Below are 19263 nucleotides of genomic sequence, written 5' to 3' on the forward strand. Positions count from 1 at the left end.
CAGGCTATTTGCCTGTTTATGGTTTATTAATCTAGACACACATACATATTTAACATTATATGCATAAAATATTAATTTAGCAATATCACTTCTTTTTACTTACACATTTCATGAAGCAATTTTATTCACATTCTTCGTGGGCAACTTTGGCATTAGTGTTGCTTTCTTCATAGAGCCATCGTTTTATTCCTCCAATACGGTTTTCAGAGCATATTCTGTCAATTTTGAAATTCAGAACTGATGTTGTTATTATAAATTTTCTTGTAAGCCTGTTTATTTAATAATAGTTTCCCCCCACAATCTTTTCAAAGATATATATCTGTGATCTTATAATACAATCATTTAAATGATGTTTTAAAAATCAAGTTCAAAATAAAATCAATCACCTTACACTCATTAGGATGGCTGCTATCAAAAAAAAAAAAGCAAAAAAAGCCATAAAATAACAAATGGTAGGGAAGATGTGGTTCCAATTTCTAATTATAACTCTTGTGCATTCTTGGTAGGAATACAAAATGGTACAGATGATGTGAAAAACAGCATGGTAGTTCCTCAAAAAGTTAAAGATAAAATTACCATATGATTCAACAATTCCACTCCTGGGTATACGCACGAAAACATTGAAAGCAGGATCACAAAGAGAAATTTGTACACCCATGTTCATAGCAGCATTATTCAAAATAGCCAAAAGGTACAGGCAACCCAAATGTCCATTGATGGATAAATGGATAAACAAATGTGGTGTATATATATACACACAATGGAACATTATTATGTCTTAAAAAGGAAGGACATTCTAACACATGCTATAGTGAAGGAGCCTTATAGACCAGTCACAAAAGGACAAATACTGTGTGATTCCACATACATGAGGTACTTAGAATAGACAGAAAGAATCGTGGTTGCTAGGCGCTGGAGAAAGGGGAAAGAGAAGTTATGATTTAAAAGATTCCAGGGTTTCAGTTTTATGAGACAAAAGTTGTCCTGGAGATGGGTGGTTGCACAGCAGTGCAAATATACACTTAAAATGGCTAAGATGGTAAACTTTACGTTATGTGTATTTCACCACAACTAAGTAAATAAAAATAAAATGAAGCAAAATAAAACGAACATTTACAATTGTGGGATCAACGTCGTTTGAACAGCTACTAGATCTGTTTTCGGAGAAGGCAATGGCACCCCACTCCAGTGCTCTTGTCTGGAAAATCCCATGGATGGAGGAGCCTTGTAGGCTGCAGTCCATGGGGTCGCCAAGAGTCAGACACGACTGAGTGACTTCACTTTCACTTTTCACTTTCATGCTTTGGGGAAGGAAATGGCAACCCACTCCAGTGTTCTTGCCTGGAGAATCCCAGGGACGGCGGAGCCTGGTGGGCTGCCGTCTGTGGGGTCGCACAGAGTCGGACACGACTGAAGCGACTTAGCAGCAGCAGCAGCAGATCTGTTTTAACTTTTTTTTTTTGTAAATTAATTTATTTATTTTAATTGGAGGCTAGTTACTTTATAATATTGTAGTGGTTTTGCCATACATTCACATGAATCACCCATGGGTGTACATGTGTTCCCCATCCTGAACCCCCCTCCTATCTCCCTATTTTTTTTAATTAAAAAAAAAAAAAACCTGATCCTGCCAGGTAACCGCAAAAACACCCAAAGTAGGCAATGGTCAAGGTCTGTTCAGGTGAATGTGTTTTTCTCGCAAAATGTTTTATTGCTCAAAATAGAGTAGTTAAAGAGCTCCTTATAAGTTGAGAGAACTTTCAATGACTTCAATAAGTGCTTTCTTTTTAGAAGAATAATTTTTTGAACAAATAAAAGCACCTCATATTATAATTGGGTCTGTATGGTAAATAGAAAATGTGTAGTTGAACCATACAAAATTATCTCTACTTAACTGTTTTTCTATAAAATGTCAAGTTCTATGTTCAACCAAATCTAATTATTTTTCTGTGGCATCGTAAATTAGAAAATGGATTTAAATATAGTACTAGTCTTGGATATTTATTCCACGGTTTAAAATTTAGACTTCTACATACAGATGGCTAACAAACACATGGAAAGATGCTCAGCATCACTCATTATTAGAGAAATGCATATCAAAACCACAATGAGCTACCTGGTCAGAATGGCTGCTATCAAAAAGTCTACAAGCAATAAATGCTGGAGAGGGTATGGAGAAAAGGGAACCCTCTTACACCATTGGTGGGAATGCAAACTAGTATAGCCGCTATGGAGAACAGTGTGGAGATTCCTTAAAAAACTGGAAATAGAACTGCCATATGACCCAGCAATCCCACTGCTGGTCATACACACCGAGGAAACCAGATCTGAAAGAGACACGTGCACCCCAATGTTCATCGCAGCACTGTTTATAATAGCCAGGACATGGAAGCAACCTAGATGCCCATCAGCAGATGAATGGATAAGAAAGCTGTGGTACATATACACAATGGAATATTACTCAGCCATTAAAAGGATGAATTTGAATCAGTTCTAATGAGGTGGATGAAACTGGAGCCTGTTATACAGAGTGAAGTAAGTCAGAAAGAAAAACACCAATACAGTATATAAATGCATATAAATGGAATTTAGAAAGATGGTAATGATGACCATATCTGCAAGACAGCGAAAGAGACACAGATATAAAGAACAGACTTCTGGACTCTGTGGGAGAAGGCAAGGGTGGGATGATTTGAGAAAATAGCGTTGAAACATGTATATTATCATGTGAAGTAGATCGCCAGTCCAGGTTTGATGCATGAGACAGGGCTCTCAGGGCTGGTGCACTGGGATGACCCTGAGGGATGGGATGGGGAAGGAGGTGGGAGGGGGGTTCAGGATGGGGACACATGTACACTCATGACTGATTCTTGTCAATGTATGGCAAAAACCACTACAATATTGTAAAGTAATTAGCCTCCAATTAAAATAAATTTTTAAAAAATAGAAAAAATAAATGAATAAAATTCAGACTTCTATGCATGCGTGCTCAGTCGCTTAGTCACGCCTGACTATTTGCGACCCCATGGACTGCAGCCCACCAAACTCCTCTGTCCATGGGATATTTTCAGGCAAGAATACTGGAGTGGGTTGCCATTAGACTTCTATAGCCAGAATATAAGTTGCTTTTGATTATAAACCATGTATTGCTAAAAATCTCCTTCCATATTCCCTAGAGGAAGCAACTGAAGCTCAAAGTTTGTTAATTCCTTTAAAATAAAAAGAAATCATAACAGAGTATATCTGATAGACAGAATTTCATATAGATTTGAAAGTTGTTTGAAATATATTACCTTTGACCGAAGAGTGAAAATTAAAAAACTGACATCACTTTCAACATTAATTCTTTGAAAAGAGCTCCAACCTGAGGATTTTTTTTTTTTTTAACTTTCTGCTTGTGATTCAAGGACATGGTGGAAAAAATGTGGTGCAAAATGCCCCGTGTATAAAAGTCACTTACACTTTCTTTGGTGGATAATCACTTCCACTGATGAATAATCACCTCCATTTTGAGTTGTTTTTTTTTTTTCTTTTTGGAAAAAAAAGAGGTCAAACCTATAGAGAACGTGAAAGAATACTACTTTACCTAAACTCACCAGTTATTCATATATGTCATATTCTCTCTATATATTTGTATATATATACACATACACAAACATTTTTATATATGTATACATTTTATGTATGTGTATATAAACATATATATATAAATGTATAAACATTTCTTTTTTATACGTGGACATTTATTTCATATATATATGTATATATATACACATACACAAACATTTTTATATATGTATACATTTTATGTATGTGTATGTAAACATATATATACACATGTATAAACATTTCTTTTTTATATGTGGACATTTATTTCCTGACCATTTTAAAGTAAGTTGCAGATATATGACATTTCACCTCTAAATACATCAGCACACATCTTCTAGGAACAAAGGCATTCTGGAACCAAAATAGCATTATCACAAACAAGTAATAAAATATTGCTATAGTAATATTATCTAATATACAGTCCATATTCAAGTTTACTCAATTAAAAATATACCTGATAACCCTTTTTAAAAATCTAATATCCCCTCAAATATCCCTTACTACAATTAATGGTCATGCCATTTTAGTTAACTTTGATCTAGAATAGTCCCCCATCCCCACGTTTGAATTTATTTTTTCTTTCATAGCAGTGACATTGTGAGAGTCTAATCCAACATTTTGGACTTGGCTTGCTAACAGTCCAGGTGAAACTTTGGTAAGAATATTACATAGGTGAGGATGTCTTTCTTGGCAGCACATCAGGAAGCTCTTAATGGTGGTTTGGTGTTAGTCGTGATCACTTGTTTAAGGTGTTTTGTGTTTATTCTTATCAACTTTAGTTTTTGAAAGTATTTTTTGTCCTTGTCCACAAAATCTGTGAAGTTTGTAGCATCTGATTACATAAAAAATCTTATGTCTTGAGTATCTATATACCTCATATATCAAACTACTATTAGCTGTGTCATATGGTTTTGTTTTATTTACTTTTCAACTGATGAATGATGAATTACTGATTTACTGATGACTAGTAATATGTGACTCTCCAACAGATTGAAGGCTTCTTGAAGGAGACTATAAAAATGGAAATGCTGTCCCAGCTACCTGGCAAATTGAAAGAATGCTTGGAGATCTGTCTCTGTCTCTGTCTTTCTGACTCCTTTTTATTAAACCGTCTCATTCCATTTACGTAGAGGCTGCTTTAGGTTCAACTTGTTCTGTAAAGAATAGACAGAAGAAAGAACTTGTAGAGAAATATTTAAACTCAAATATTTTTTCCACCGTATTTTTTAGCTGATGAATATTTTGTATCTTGGACAGAATTTTCTGCCCACTTCCTAAGAACTTTGTCAAAATAACTTTTTGTGCCAATATAAGCCCCTGGAGCAATCCACCATCCATTGCTTTGTGCTCTGGGGAACAGCTGACCTTGGTTAGAAATTAATTTATTACTTCCTATTTCCTTTACATTTCCTACCTCCCTCCCCACCTCCTGCTCCAATAATGACACATAAAGTTAATGAGCACTAGTAATTAAGAGGGCCACTTTAGAGCAAGTGAGTTGGATATTGAGTGCTCTTAACCTAAACTTTACTTGGAGAAAGGATTGCTGAATAATTAGAAAACAGGGTTCTAAATAAGAAGCTGAGGATGTCTTTTCTGCCAGTAATCTGTGCAGCTTTGGCTGGATATCTTTACTTCTGTATTTTTCATTTTGTCCATCAGCTAAATAGGACTTAGAATAATTTCTCATTAAGAGTTTTTGAGTGTCCAGATGAAAGCCATAATATGGCAGCAATATAACTTCCAGTTTAGCAATGACTGGACAGTGTGACTATTTTCACTAATTGTAAAAGACAACATGTGATCCTCAGCTCACTTTTATGCATTTACTTACTTAAATTAAAAAGTCACAACCTAAATCTTTTTGATGAAATAGCTTAAAATAACAAGAAGAATTTCAAATACTTTATTTCTAATTTCTTATATCATGTTTGATTTTATCTCCAGAAAAATTTAAAGTTAAAAGTAACACCCCATGTTACAAGTAGTCAACTAAAGGAATGTTATAAAATGTAGATAATCAAGGGGAAAAACAAATCAGAATCCATCACCACAAAGACAGAACCATCATTAATACCTCGTGTATTAATGATCACGTAGACAATATTCTTTTATAACCCCCCCTTTTTTTCATTTTTAAATCTATTTTGAACATCTTTTTGGTGCATCCAAAGTAATTGGCACCAATGCTGTGATGTACCACCCAGATCCCCTTCAGGACTAAAGACTTATTTACCCAGCTGTTGACTGCTGGCAGACAGCCCTAGCCCTCAGCTCTCTTTAGAACTCTTGGATGAAGGAATTCCCCTTGCCCAAGGGCATGCCCCTTCCATCAGCCGCTGGCTTCCAGGGACTGCGAGAGGCAAGGGTGTGAAGGCCAGCTCCCATGCTCTGACTCTGACCACTTTTGAATGGCTATTTCAGCATCAGATCTCCCTGTGGGGTAGGTCGAGGTCCGCAGCTGGGACTGCATCACAGCCCCACTTCTCTCTTCAGTCCTGCCCAACCCATCCCTTCCTTTCCAGAGACCCAATCCCAAGAGGGCTCCCTCATCAACCTCACATGCTAATTTTTGTCCCAGGGTTTGCTTTCTGGGGAACCTGGTCTATAACAGTTGGTATTGGAAGTGGTCTGAGAAAGCAGACACTAAGGTAGAAGTTTGGAGCTGGATCACTTGCCCCCTAGCTGGCAGTGAAGACCCCCTGAGTGGTGGTGGATGAAGTGTAGACAAGCCCTGGTCCAAGGAAGCAGAGTTTTTGTTAAGACTTTTGTTAAGGCTTTTCCTAGTGGGACTCTGGGATGGGAAACTGGTGGGAGAAAATGCAGCAGCTAGTGAGAGGTATCAGGTGTTAATAAATATGAAAGAAATAACACAAGGCCGGTGGAATTGGGTAGCTCTTGTCAAGCTCAATTGACGCTTTGGAAAAAGACAGTAAAAGGCTGCTGAGAATGATTATTTGACAGTTATATTGGCAACAGTGAAAGTCAGAGGGCTTCCTTGGTTGCTGCTGATAAAGTACTCTAGTCTTCTAAAGCCAAAGGCCACAGAAAGCTAAGGACCAAGACCAGGAGTTAATCATAAAATTCACAGAGCTCTGAAGTAAGTTTAATTCTCGACAGAAGTAGATAGGCCAGGAAAGTATGGGTCCCTGGAGGGAATGGAGACCTCTGGATTGTTGAACTAAAAATCTTGGGTCATAGGTTTCTCTGAACTCTTCAAACTAGCAGAAATAGTGTCCCCTTTACTCTTGTTGTTTTAAAAAATATATTTATGTATTTGGTTGCATCAGGTCTTTGTTGTATCACGTGGAATCTTTTGTTGTGGCACATGGGCTTAGGAGTCGAGGCGTATGGACTTAGTTGCTTCAAGGCATGTGGGATCTTTGTTCCCTGACCAGGGATTGAACTTGTGTCCCTTACATTGCAAAGCAGATTCTTAACCACTGGGCCACCAGGGAAATCCCATCCCCTTCACTCTTGAAGAAGAAGACTGCCTCCTTGATTGACGGTACTTCAGAGGCCTTTCTCCTGCAGGATTGAAGTTAACAACACCCAGAGACCTGAAGCATCATCATCATGTAATTAACAGAATCCTGGCCTAGCTTTGACTCATCATGGGTCCACTGGGTCCATGGACCCACCCAGTTGGTCATCTCCTGCCCCAGATGTCTATCAGGAGAAGATATACTTTGTATTTGGCACAATCACTGTATTGGTTTCTTTGCCTTTGGAATAAGACCTCTCATGGTGGGAAGGCCAAGTGGAAGCTCTGAATCATGCAGCCCACTCCCTACTCCCAGCCAACATAATATATTAGAACCAAAATCCCATCCCAGCTGGTCTTTAGTAATTTAAGATCAAAGGATGCTGAGCTGGTGGGCCCCATCATCTCTTTTCAGTTCATCAGTCCGGCCCCTGAGAAAACCAGGCAGATGTTGGGGGACGCCGGGGGGCTACTACAGACTTGAGCTGTGCAGTGGCCACAACTGCAGTTCCTGTGCCAGCCGTGCTATCTTTGCTACAGCAAGTTAACAAGTCCTTGACTACGTGATACGTGGCCATTGATTTGGCACATGTTTTTTTCCCATTTCTATAAGGAAAGATGATCCAAACCAGTTCAAATCCATGTGGAATGGATAACACTTTACAATCTTGACCTCGGGCTCTGTTAACTCACCTCTTCTCTACCTTGTGCGCCTGCTTAGTCGCTCAGTTGTGTCCGACTCTTATGCAGCCCTGTAGTCCGTAGCCCGCCAGGCTCCTCTGTCCACGGGGATTCTCCAGTGGGTAGCCATTCCCTCCTGGGAACCTTCCCAACCCAGGGATCCAACCCAGGTCTTCTGCATTGCAGGTGGATTCTTTACCATCTGAGCCACCACGAAGCCCAAGAATACGGGAGTGGGTAGCTTATTCCTTTCTCCTGAGGATCTTTCCAACCCAGGAATCAAACCGGGGTCTACCTGCATTACAGGCGGATTCTTTACCAGCTGAGCTACCTCAGTCCCCTCCAAAATAAAGGAAAAATTATTGTATCTTATGTCTCCCACCACAAAGAAGAAAGCATAACACCTCAGAAGCCTCTTTGGATTTTGGAGAGAGCATATTCCATACCCATGAACAGTGTTCTGACTAGAGGACGTGAAAGCTACATTCTTTGAGTGGAAATTTAGAAAGAGTTCTGTAGTGGGTGCAGGCTGAGGTGTGAGCGGCCCTGCCACCTGGGCCCTGCCCTCCAGCAGCCTCTGTGGTTGCAGAGAAGTCACGGGTGGGAGAGGACATCCTGGGGACTTTATGGCTGGCCCCGGTGGGAGAGTCATGACCCCGGGCCCTGGGTTTCTGGGTCAGGAGCGGAGATGTCTTCTGCAGAGGAGATCTGTGTATCTTTTGAAAACAGTTCCTGGCCTCATGCCCTGGTAGAGATGGACTGCTTGACTACAGGATGCTGAGTGACCAGACCACCAGAACAGCTCCTCTAGTGCTGGTCCAGTCAGACACCCAGTCCAACAGGCCCAGCAGGCATCAGCCCATGGTGCCCACGGCACATCCAGGATCAGGCCTGGGTGAGGCTGGGAGCAGGAGCGCACTGCACGTGGGCTGGGTTCAGGCCACCCACCGTTGTACTGTGCCCTCAGCTCGCACGTGTGGCCCTCTGGGAACCCTTTATGATCCACCGACCAAGGAGGGAAAAGCCCTCTTTGGTTCATGGAAGGTCAGCCTGGTACATGTGCAAACTGCAAAGGGATAATTGCTGTACTCCCACCCACCCCAGGGATGGCAGAAAATCGTCCCCAAAGCACCCACTTCGTGTGGAAACAGAGCGGCCCTAGGTTAGGATATATAGACCCAGTGCTGTGTGCTCAGTCATGTCTGACTCTTTGCAATCCCGTGGGATTTTAAAAAATGGAATGGGTTGCCATTTCCTCTTCCAGGGGGATCGTCCCAACCTAGAGATCGAACCCATGTCTCCTGCATCTCCTGCCTTGATAGGCAACTTCTTTATCACTGAGCCACCTGGGAAGCCCAATACAGACTCAGTTCAGTTCAGTTCAGTCGCTCAGTCCTGTCCGACTCTTTGCGACCCCATGAATCACAGCACGCCAGGCCTCCCTGTCCATCACAAACTCCCGGAGTTTGCTCAAACTCAGCCCATCGAGTCGGTGATGCCATCCAACCATCTCATCCTCTGTCGTCCCCTTCTCCTCCTGCCCCCAATCCCTCCCAGCATCAGGGTCTTTTCCAACGAGTCAACTCTTCGCATGAGGTGGCCAAAGTATTGGAGTTTCAGCTTCAACATCAGTCCTTCCAATGAACACCCAGGACTGATCTCCTTTAGGATGGACTGGTTGGATCTCCTTGCAGTCCAAGGGACTCTCAAGAGTCTTCTCCAACACCACAGTTCAAAAGCATCAATTTTTCGGCACTCAGCTTTCTTCACAGTCCAACTCTCATATCCATACATGACCCCTGGAAAAACCATAGCCTTGACCAGATGTACCTTTGTTGGCAAAGTAATGTCTCTGCTTTTTAATATGCTATCTAGGTTGGTCATAACTTTCCTTCTAAGAAATAAGCGTCTTTTAATTTCATGGCTGCAGTTACCATCTGCAGTGATTTTGGAGCCCAAAAAAATAAAGTCTGACACTGTTTCCACTGTCTCCCCATCTATTTCCCATGAGGTGATGGGACCAGATGCCATGATCTTAGTTTTCTGAATGTTGAGCTTTAAGCCAACTTTTTGACTTTCCTCTTTCACTTTCATCAAGAGGCTTTTTAGTTCCTCTTCACTTTCTGCCATAAGGGTGGTGTCATCTGCATATCTGAGGCTATTGATATTTCTCCCAGCAATCTTGATTCCAGCTTGTGCTTCTTCCAGCCCAGCGTTTCTCATGATGACAGTGGCAAATAACTTAACCAGCCAGCTAAGAACCTAGCAGGAAAAAAGATTAGAAGATGGGAGACAAGGCATCAAGGCAGGTAGGTGGACATGGAAATGAGCTGCTACCCAATAAGACGACCTTCATACTGCATGTTAATGAATGCCCACCAGAAACACCGACCATGGAAGAGGAGCTCAGCAACCAAGCAGGCAGAACTGGAGCAGCTAACGCCAGCCTCCATCTGTCATCACTGTGGTGCTGGTACAATGAATGTATGAACACGGTAGCCGTGAAGGAAAGGACGGAGGATGAGAGTAGAAGGAGGAAGCAAGCAAGAATAAGGCTCTGTGAAGAAAGGGCTGGGAGAGAAAAGGTTCCCTCGTTAAGAAAGCAGTTGTAGAGAGACGTTCGAGAGAACTGAAATGTCTATTGAACTGAACTGAAGCTTATGAAGTGTTCTGCTGTGGCCCTGGGTTAGGATGAGGGATCCCTACACAATCTCGCCAACCAAGGACCATAGAGCCATGTTGTCTGTAGCAGAGACAAGTTCTGAATCCCAGAGACAGCGCAGTCTACCTCAGGCAAGTTAACCCCTTCTGCCTTGGAAAGGGCAGCATTGTCTTGACAGGAAAAGACATGTTTTTGGAATATGGATTTGCCCTCAGGACCTCAGCCATGAGTACATCCTGAAAGCTTACAATGTGTTTGATCTGCCTCCATAGGATCTCAGATATCATCACATTAGACCCAGCAACCCACTTTCTAGATCCATGGGATCCACAGTCCTATTACCTGTTGCACCAGTCAGAAGTTGCCAGCCTGGCAGAACGATGGGACGAGTTGAACTCACAGCTAAAGCGTCAGCTTGGAGGTGCTTGAAAGATGGGAGCCATCCTTGAGAATGCAGAGCTCGACTTTAATAAATCAACCGCCTCAGATGATGACTGTCTCCATTGGCAGAATAAATGAACCTAAGAACCAAGGGCTGGGAGTAGGAGTGGTCCTGCTACCATCACTTCTGGTTACACACTGGGGACTTGTGATTTCTGTCCTCTCAGCTCTGAGCTCTCAGGGATAGAGATCCTGGTTCCCCAAAGAGGAAGCCTCCTGGCCCAGAGGACACACTGTCCTCTAGCGTAGCCAATTTTGTGCTCAATGAGACCCTCCCGGACACACTCACAGAGCAGCCATGACTTCTACCCTTGAGTCAATCTCTTCCTCCTTTACTCTGCCTGGCACTTATCACCATCTGAATTATATTGCTTATTTGTTTATTTGGATATTGTCTTTCTCTCTCCACCATAATGTAAATTCCAGGAGGGCAGAGATATTTATTTGTTCTCAGTTGAGTCATCAGTGTCTAGAACAGTGCTGACCACATTGAAGGCACTCAATAAATATTTGCCAAATGAATGAATGACTCTGCAATGAAATTTTTTGGAGAGTGGGTAGTACTCAACTGTAAGCATTCATCATCATTTATTTAACCAATCACTTGTTGCTGGGCCGTTCATTTTCCTCACATTCTTTCTCTGATGAAATAATGGCAGGCAAAATCTTTATGCATATCATCTATTATTTCCATATGACGAAGTCCAAGCAGTACAATTTGCTGGCACGTAGGTATGACTTTTAGTTTTCCAGGCTTTTGATATGCTATACCTCATGGATTTGTTTGAAAAGTATTACTATGCATGCAATTCAGATTTAGCACTCTTGTCCAACAGGTTTTCTTGACTCCACATAGAATCATATTCTCACCTGGCTCCCTTCAACATTTTATAGAAGAAATCCAACCATATTCAAAATGCTAAAATTTCCTTTTCATTGCCTTGGCTGAAGACTGCATAGGGGTCTCTAACCCTAATTCCAACTCAGCCCTACAGCTACACTTCATAAATCCCAAGTAGATGTTTCAGCTCTCCATTTCATCTAGGGCTGCTCTCTTGGCTGGGGGACCTTTTTTTGCCCCACCCTTCTTCTAGAGCCACCTCCCTGCCTACTCATTTCCCTTCCTCCTTCATGCATTTTCTCCCCCCACCTCCCAGAGTTAAATTCCTCCCTCACTTTACAAGCAGAGAACTGCCTACTGGGGCCTCCTGGAGAGATGCAGGAGTTTAGTTTTAGCTTATACTGCCTTCTCTTAAGTTGCAAGTTTGTGTCTCTTCCTAGAGAGAAATTCTGAGACTCTAACACATAAAAAAAAATACTCCTTGTTTTTTTATCCTTAAGTCACTCCCTCAAAACATGGACGGCGGAATTCAAAAGTTCTATCTGCACTGTGCACCTGCACTTGGAGTTGTGCATGACCTATTTGATGACTGTGTTGGTCCCCTTGAGCTTCCTCCAGAAGTCCTCTGTTCCTCCTCTCCTCCCATGGTTTCTTTGTCTCCCTCCTTTTGGTCTCAGGTTCTAAGCTTCAGAGGCCAAAAGAGTTGGCTCAGTGTCCCATTTCCATTGCTCACTGTGTGAATTTAAACCTGAAACTTTACTTTTCTGGGTCATTGTTTCCTCATCTGTAAAATACTGCCAGCTGCTATGAAGAAAAAATGAAGTAAGACATAAATTAGCGCAGTGGCCTGAGGAAATGTTACCAGTTCTTACTTCACTCTTCCATTTGGCATGTCTGCTCTTTAAATGGCTTCTTGGAAGGGCATTCCTTGTCTCACTTCTCTTTGTACTTTCCATTTCTTAGTTTCCCTAATTTTGTCCTCCTTCACCTTCCTCTGGAGGAACTTCAAATACGGTTACGTCTTCTGAAATTTGCCCACCCTGTCTTCATTTCTCAACAGCTATGTTCTTCCTCCTATCTTTTCGCTACACTTTCTCTTGTTTATCTCCAGGTTTCAGAAACATTTTCCTTTGCTTTTCCTTCTATCACAGCCTGAAATGTATCTCTGTTATCTTTCTCTGTTGTGTAAAATTCCCGCACACCACCTCCTTCTCGTTCAGTCGCTGATGACTTCCCTCCATGCCTTTGGGCACTTTTGCTGTATCTTCTCTTCTTACTTGTCTTTCACATCTGCCTTAGTGACACTATTCTCTCATGCCTACACTTTCCCTTTATCTTTGTAGAGATCATATCTAATTCCCATGAATTCCAGTGGCGTTCATTCACTCATTTATTCACTGAGTGAATATTATTGAGAGCCTACTAACTTTAAGGTTGGGTCTTTGGGAGACAGAAATTAAAGACACAGTCCCTGCCTTTAAAGAGCTCAAAATCTAGTGGGGAAAGAAGTGAATAAACTAATCCTATTACAGTGATAGATCTATGAAGGGGGCAACACAGTGTGAACTGAGGGGGCAATTAGTGGAAATTGAGGTGGAAGGAAGAGGTATAAAGGAAAGCATTCCACAGTTGATGACATCAGAGCTGTTTTGAAGCATGAACAGGACTAAGTCAGGAGAAGAGGGGTGTGAATACATTAGAAGGAGTGCAGACGCTAGGTAAGGGGTCAATATTTGTCTTTGCATCGAGTCAAATCTGCACTGCTGAGTCACTTGATTACTCAGTGCAATCAGATGGTCCTTAGCGCATAGCTACAGGACGTCTTTTCTTGACTGCATTCCTCATCAACTATAGCTTTTCTTGGCCAATGAATGAAAAGAACTTCTGGTTTGGTGATCCTATGTTCTTTATTGATAGAGCCCTATTTCATATTTATCTCTCTCTCCCTTTCTTCATACCAAATCTAGATGAGTATATAAATTTGTAACCTACTATTTCATTCATGAAGACAGTAAAATTGTTGTTTGCACTGATCTGTGAACTAGAATTACCACATAGTCTGGGCATCTTTTCTTCTGATATATTTTGTAAACTTTGTGTAAAAGTTTTCCCTTCCAGTAGTTTTCATTAATTGCAAATACATATGCCCCATGAGCTTATTCAGATGAATTGATAATCAGGCTCCCATCTTCTGATCTTATAGTGAAAGCTTCATAAGTTTCTTAATGCAGCTGTGTTCAGAGGGGTCCTACCTTCACAGGATCCAAATGTTATTGTTGTCACGGCCTCCTTCCTCCTCCTCATTCTTCCCCTTCTGCTTCTCTTGCCCTCTCTTATCATAGTACAGCAGAAACTTGGAGCTCAGTGAACAACAGGCAGATCCAGAGCACACGGCTCTGAGGTGGGCTGAGGGAAGCAGCGTGGCCACTGCGGTCAGATAGGTCCTGGATATAGATCCAGTCGAAGGCAGCCTGAGGAATTCTAGTGACAGGGAAGAGCGTGTTCATGTTCAGAGGATAGTGATGGGTCATGGTGAGCCATCCAGGCATGTGGGTAATCTGCCTGGAATTTTCATTGTCTTTGCATTGAAATTACACATTAAATGAGGAAGATTTGAAATATTTTTATTATTAAGTCAGCAGCCACAAATGTAGTATATATTTCCATTTATTCAACCTTATGTCTTTTAGTAGAATGTTAATATTTCTCCATAACAATGTCTTGTACATTCACTGTAAAGTTGACCCCCAGATGCACTACATTTTTGCCACTATTGTGAATGATACTTTATTTGGGTGTTGCTGGAATAGAACGCTATGGATTTTTGTGTTAATCTGTATGATTTTGTGTTAAGGCAAGTTTGCTAAACTCTCCCTAATTTTAATACTTTGTTGGTGCTGTTGGATTTTCTACATAGATGATTCTGTTGTCAGCAATGAAGGATGATTTAATATATTTTATTCCAATGCTTGTTTGTATCAGTCATCAATTGCCACAAACAAATTGTCCCAAACATATTGTCCCAAACATAGCAGTTAAAGACAACAGATATCTAGTATCATACAATCTCTGAGGTCAGTAATCCAGGAATCTGATCTGGTATCAGAAATCACACAGCATTACTTCATTTTGTTTTATTTGTTAGAAGCAATTCACTAAGTCCAGCCCAAGCTCAAGGAGAGAGAAATTAGGTTCCACTTTTAGAAGATACTATTAGAATTTATGGACATATTTAAACCACCACATCTTACAATCTTTTCTCTTCTTGTCTTCTATTTAGAAATTTTTATTATTGAAGCCATTCAATAACAGGTTAAATAAAATCAGAGATCATAATAACTTTCTTTTGTTCAAGACCTTAAAAGAACTGACAGCTTATGAGGTTTCTTCATCCACTATCATGTTGATCTTAGTTTTTTGGTGTAAAGTCTATCAGATTAAAAGAGTTCCTTTCTCTTCCTGGCTACTGAAACGATTATTATTTGAGAATAACTAAATGCTAAACTTCATGAAATACCTTTTGCATTCATAGATTTTCTTTCCTTCCCTTTTGTTTTCTCTTTTAAGATAAGTTTTCTGATATTAAACCATTCTTGCATTCCTGGGATAAACTGTACTAGGGTTGTTTTTTTTTTTAACACATGATTAGATTCACTTTAGATTAGAAAATGATTTATATAGGATTTCCCCTATGTGTTCATAGGTTAAATAGGTCTGTACATTTTTCCTGTGCTATCCATACTGGTTTCAGACTCAAGGTTTTATTAGTTCCTAAAATGAGTTGGGCAGCTTTCCGCCTTTCTCTGGAAGACCTTGGAAGTCTTACAGCATGCCTCTGTTGGAGGCTGGCCTTTTCCTTTCCAAGCACCCGTTTATCTACGTTGACCTGGTCTACTTGACCCTCTGGCCCCTGACTTGCTGCCTCACTTCCAGTTCATGGTTTGCACCTTCCTTCCTGGCTCTGTGTTGCTTACACAGGCAGAGCTCAAAGATGCTGCAGGTTGGGTTCCAGACCACTGAAATAAAGCAAATATAGCAATAAAGCAAGTCACACCAAGTTTTTTTGGTTTCCAGGTGCCTAAAAAAGTTACATTTTCATTATACTGTCGTCCACTAAGTGTGCAATAGCATTGTCTAAAAAAAAGTGCATGTCTTAATTAAAGAATGCTTTACTGTTAAAAGTGCAAACTATCATCTGACAACACAAGGTTGCCACAAACCTGCAATTCATGAAAAAAAAAACAAAAAACTGAGATCTTTGCAAAGTGCAGTAAATCTAAGTACAATAAAACAAAATATGCTTGTATACAGCAGGGGTCTAAATTTATACTGTTTGGGTCAGATGTGTAATTAATGGTAACTGCTTTATTCTGCATAGATAATTCAGGCTTCCTCATGAACCCTTCACTGTCAATGATGGAGGCAGGGGAAGGTGATATGAAGCCATGTGGTGTGCTAAAATTTGCCAAATATCAAAGAGTATCTTTATATTTTACTGTTTAATATAATAACCTCACTTTGAAGAAATATTCTCCCTCTCCCTTTTAGGTTTCAAGATGGCTTCTTGGATCCAAGGGAAACTGACTTGCGTTCATGGTGATGAGGGGAAAGGAGGCTGGTGGCATATCTGCATGATTAGTCAACAGTGGACATAGCTAAAGAGGCATCAGAGACCAGAGAACAGCAGACACACCCGAACCGACACCAGTCAGCTCCTCTAGTCCCTGCAAAGACACACAACATACCCAGGTGCTTTCTTAGGGAAGTACACTGGGGGTTGGGAAACTTTTAAAAGAAGACAAACGGCTCTGGTAGGAAGTTTGGACATTGAACTTCACTAAATGTTTATCCAAAAGAAAATAAACTAGAATGAATTCCTTTTTAAAACTGAGAGACATTGAACTTACTTTAATTAGGACATTTAAGTGTTTGTTTTCCTTACTACCCAGTGGTATGTGGCTTGAAAACAAGATCAGTTATAGAAACATAAAGAATGGTCCGATTTTTATACATCTCGGTATAGTGGATAAAAATCTGATATATGAACCAACAGATCTTGGCTTCCTTATCTTGGAGTCTCATCCACCAACAGACTTCATGTCACCCGCTCTCCCCTTATCCTATCTCTTCCTGGCTCTGCCGGAGAGGAGATGGGTATTGGATAGAAAACTGTGGATGAGTTCTGGCCGTCCTGCTAGCTGACTGTGTGACTCCTCTGTCTTTTAATTTTCTGATCCATAAAATGGGAAGATTAAGGTAAATGAACCTTAAAGTCTTTCCAGCTTTATGGATTTTTTTTTTTTCTTTTCACAATCTTGCCTGCATCCTAGCACCTTCTTCTCCTTCTCACCAGAGTGTATGTAAACTGAAGGGAAGGTCAGACTTTCTAAATCATTTTTTCCACTTTATCTGGCCCTTTCATTGATTTCTCTGCTGAGTTGACTTAGGCAGAGGTCCTGCTGACTGCAGAGTGACCGCAGCGGTTAGAGCTGCTTCAAGTCTGTAACCGTTCTTTGTGGCCTCCTGCTCCTCTCACCTGCCTCTCCTTCCCACTTTCTTGTGAAAAATCCTATTGGCATTTCATACCCTTCAAGTTCTACATCATACAGCCTGTGTGACTCTAAATGCTGGTTTTAAAAATCAAAAGCACCAAAGCAGAGAGTCTGTTTGGATCAGGAAGCCAAGAGTGCACTTTCCTGATAACACTGTTTCCCCAACAAAACATAAATCTGAACAAATGAATCTACTGAATCTCTGGTGCTGGGGTGCATTCTTTCTCTCTCTGTTGGCGCCTGGTAGGGTTATTTCCCATCTTCCAAAGCCGGAGCCCTAATGAGCTCCAGGGGGACAGAAGTCTGTCAATCACAGGGTAGATTTCAAGTATAGTCATCTCAGCCGCATCAGAGAACCACAAGGCATGAAATAATTAGAAAGCCCAAAGTAACTGCTCTGTTTTACAAGAGCAAAATCCGTATGTGGATCATTTACATAAACCTGTCACTTCCCATTACAGTTCTAATGCAGGCTGGGCAATAATCGCAGGCCTGCTGTCGGGGGAGGGGGAGGTCAAGGTAGGCTGGGCCTCCATATTGGAAGAGCAAGGTACGCATGTGCTATGCCTGCCGCCGCCCCCACCTTCACCGACTGCTGATGTAAAGTATCTTTTCTTTCCATTAAAGAACTATTCCTGCTGCTATGGCAGCAGACCCGTGCTTAAGAGAGAGAGAGGGGGAAAAAAAAGCTTTTGCATCAAGCTATTGTTAGGGGAGAATTCACTTTGAGGAGCATTTCAAAGCTGATCCGATTGGGGAAAGAATCATGTTAAATATTTGCTATGAAATATTTATAAGAAGAGCACAAGAGCAATTGACCAAGTTGCCTGGGAAAATAAGCATGTCTCCTCATTTGAAAATTTGGGGAGTGGGAGTGGGGGGTTTAAACGCCCTAGGGAGAATTTATATAAGTACAGATACGTGTGTGATGTTTGTTCACAAACGTGCGCGTGCACACATGCACACTCGCACGCATGGTTGAATGGGTTGATAGGATTTAGGTCAATCTGCATCTGAATGCGGTTTCCCAAATACGGCAGCAATAAGAGGTCACTGAAGACCCTCTGATGATTGTGTTTGAAGAAGCACCGTACTGATGCCAACAGAGCAAGATGCCCTGGACTCAGCCTGGCGGCTGCAAGGTACAACAACAGCTGTCTTATAGGTGCTCCTCTCCTGTCCACACCCGGGAAAGGGACTCTTGAGGGGGAAGATTCCCAAAGCCTGACCCTTCATCCCATCAGCATAATACTAACAATGCATTGAAAAAGTAAAAAAACGATGTGTCTGAAACCAGAACTTCCGCTTTTAGAAGATGTATTTCTATCTTACCTGCTTGTGGATTTTTCAGAAATATTTAGCACCCAAACTCTGCTCACCTGAGCAGACAGTGTGTAATAAACATTATGTAATAGAAGGTGACAATGATGTGTTGACTTACATAGTTAAAAGAAGCTCTGCATCAACTGTGTATATTTTCGATATCTGGGGGTTCTTCTCTCTATTGGGTAGAGAGAAATAAAAATATTCTGCCTTAATTCAGTGTCTCTAGTAAATCAGTCACATATTTAACCCTTAGCCTTTGTGATGTGAGCCTTGCGAACATTGGACATCACATTTTATATGACTTTGCAATTAACGTAGTGTAATATGATGAGTGTAAGTGAACAGCTAACTGGGTAATGCATACACTGTTACTGATGCTTGTTTTAATCCAGAAGTCCTACAAAGAATTTTACTGTAGGCCAATTTTATTAATCAACAAACACATCATAAGATTCTGGCCAAAAGAGCAAGTGGCCTGAGACGACCAGTTGCAGTAATCTCTGCCTTACACAACCCTATCTGAGAGGTCCACGGCTACCTAACAGCGAGTGAGGCGGGCAGGGGGAAGATGCTTGGGCGTGATACGGGTCTGAACCACAGCCAGCCTGTTTCTTATCTGAGAGATCACCAAGTGGGAAAGCATTGTGGATGGATTTAAATCAGCTTT

At 41.2% G+C, this 19263-nt stretch overlaps 1 protein-coding gene across 1 annotated transcript in view; it reads left to right on the plus strand.

Moving 5' to 3' along the window:
• Window positions 1-18797, plus strand: part of LOC122422169 — a 155733-nt gene extending 136936 nt beyond the window's left edge. The window contains exon 13 of the mRNA XM_043438464.1: window positions 16267-18797. Within this exon, the coding sequence (XP_043294399.1) occupies window positions 16267-16318 (52 nt within the window). The 3' untranslated portion in view covers window positions 16319-18797. The remainder of the gene's footprint in view (window positions 1-16266) is intronic.
• The last annotated feature ends 466 nt before the right edge of the window (window positions 18798-19263 follow it).

Source organism: Cervus canadensis, chromosome 19 (assembly GCF_019320065.1).
Source record: "Cervus canadensis isolate Bull #8, Minnesota chromosome 19, ASM1932006v1, whole genome shotgun sequence".
Lineage (NCBI taxonomy): Eukaryota > Metazoa > Chordata > Mammalia > Artiodactyla > Cervidae > Cervus > Cervus canadensis.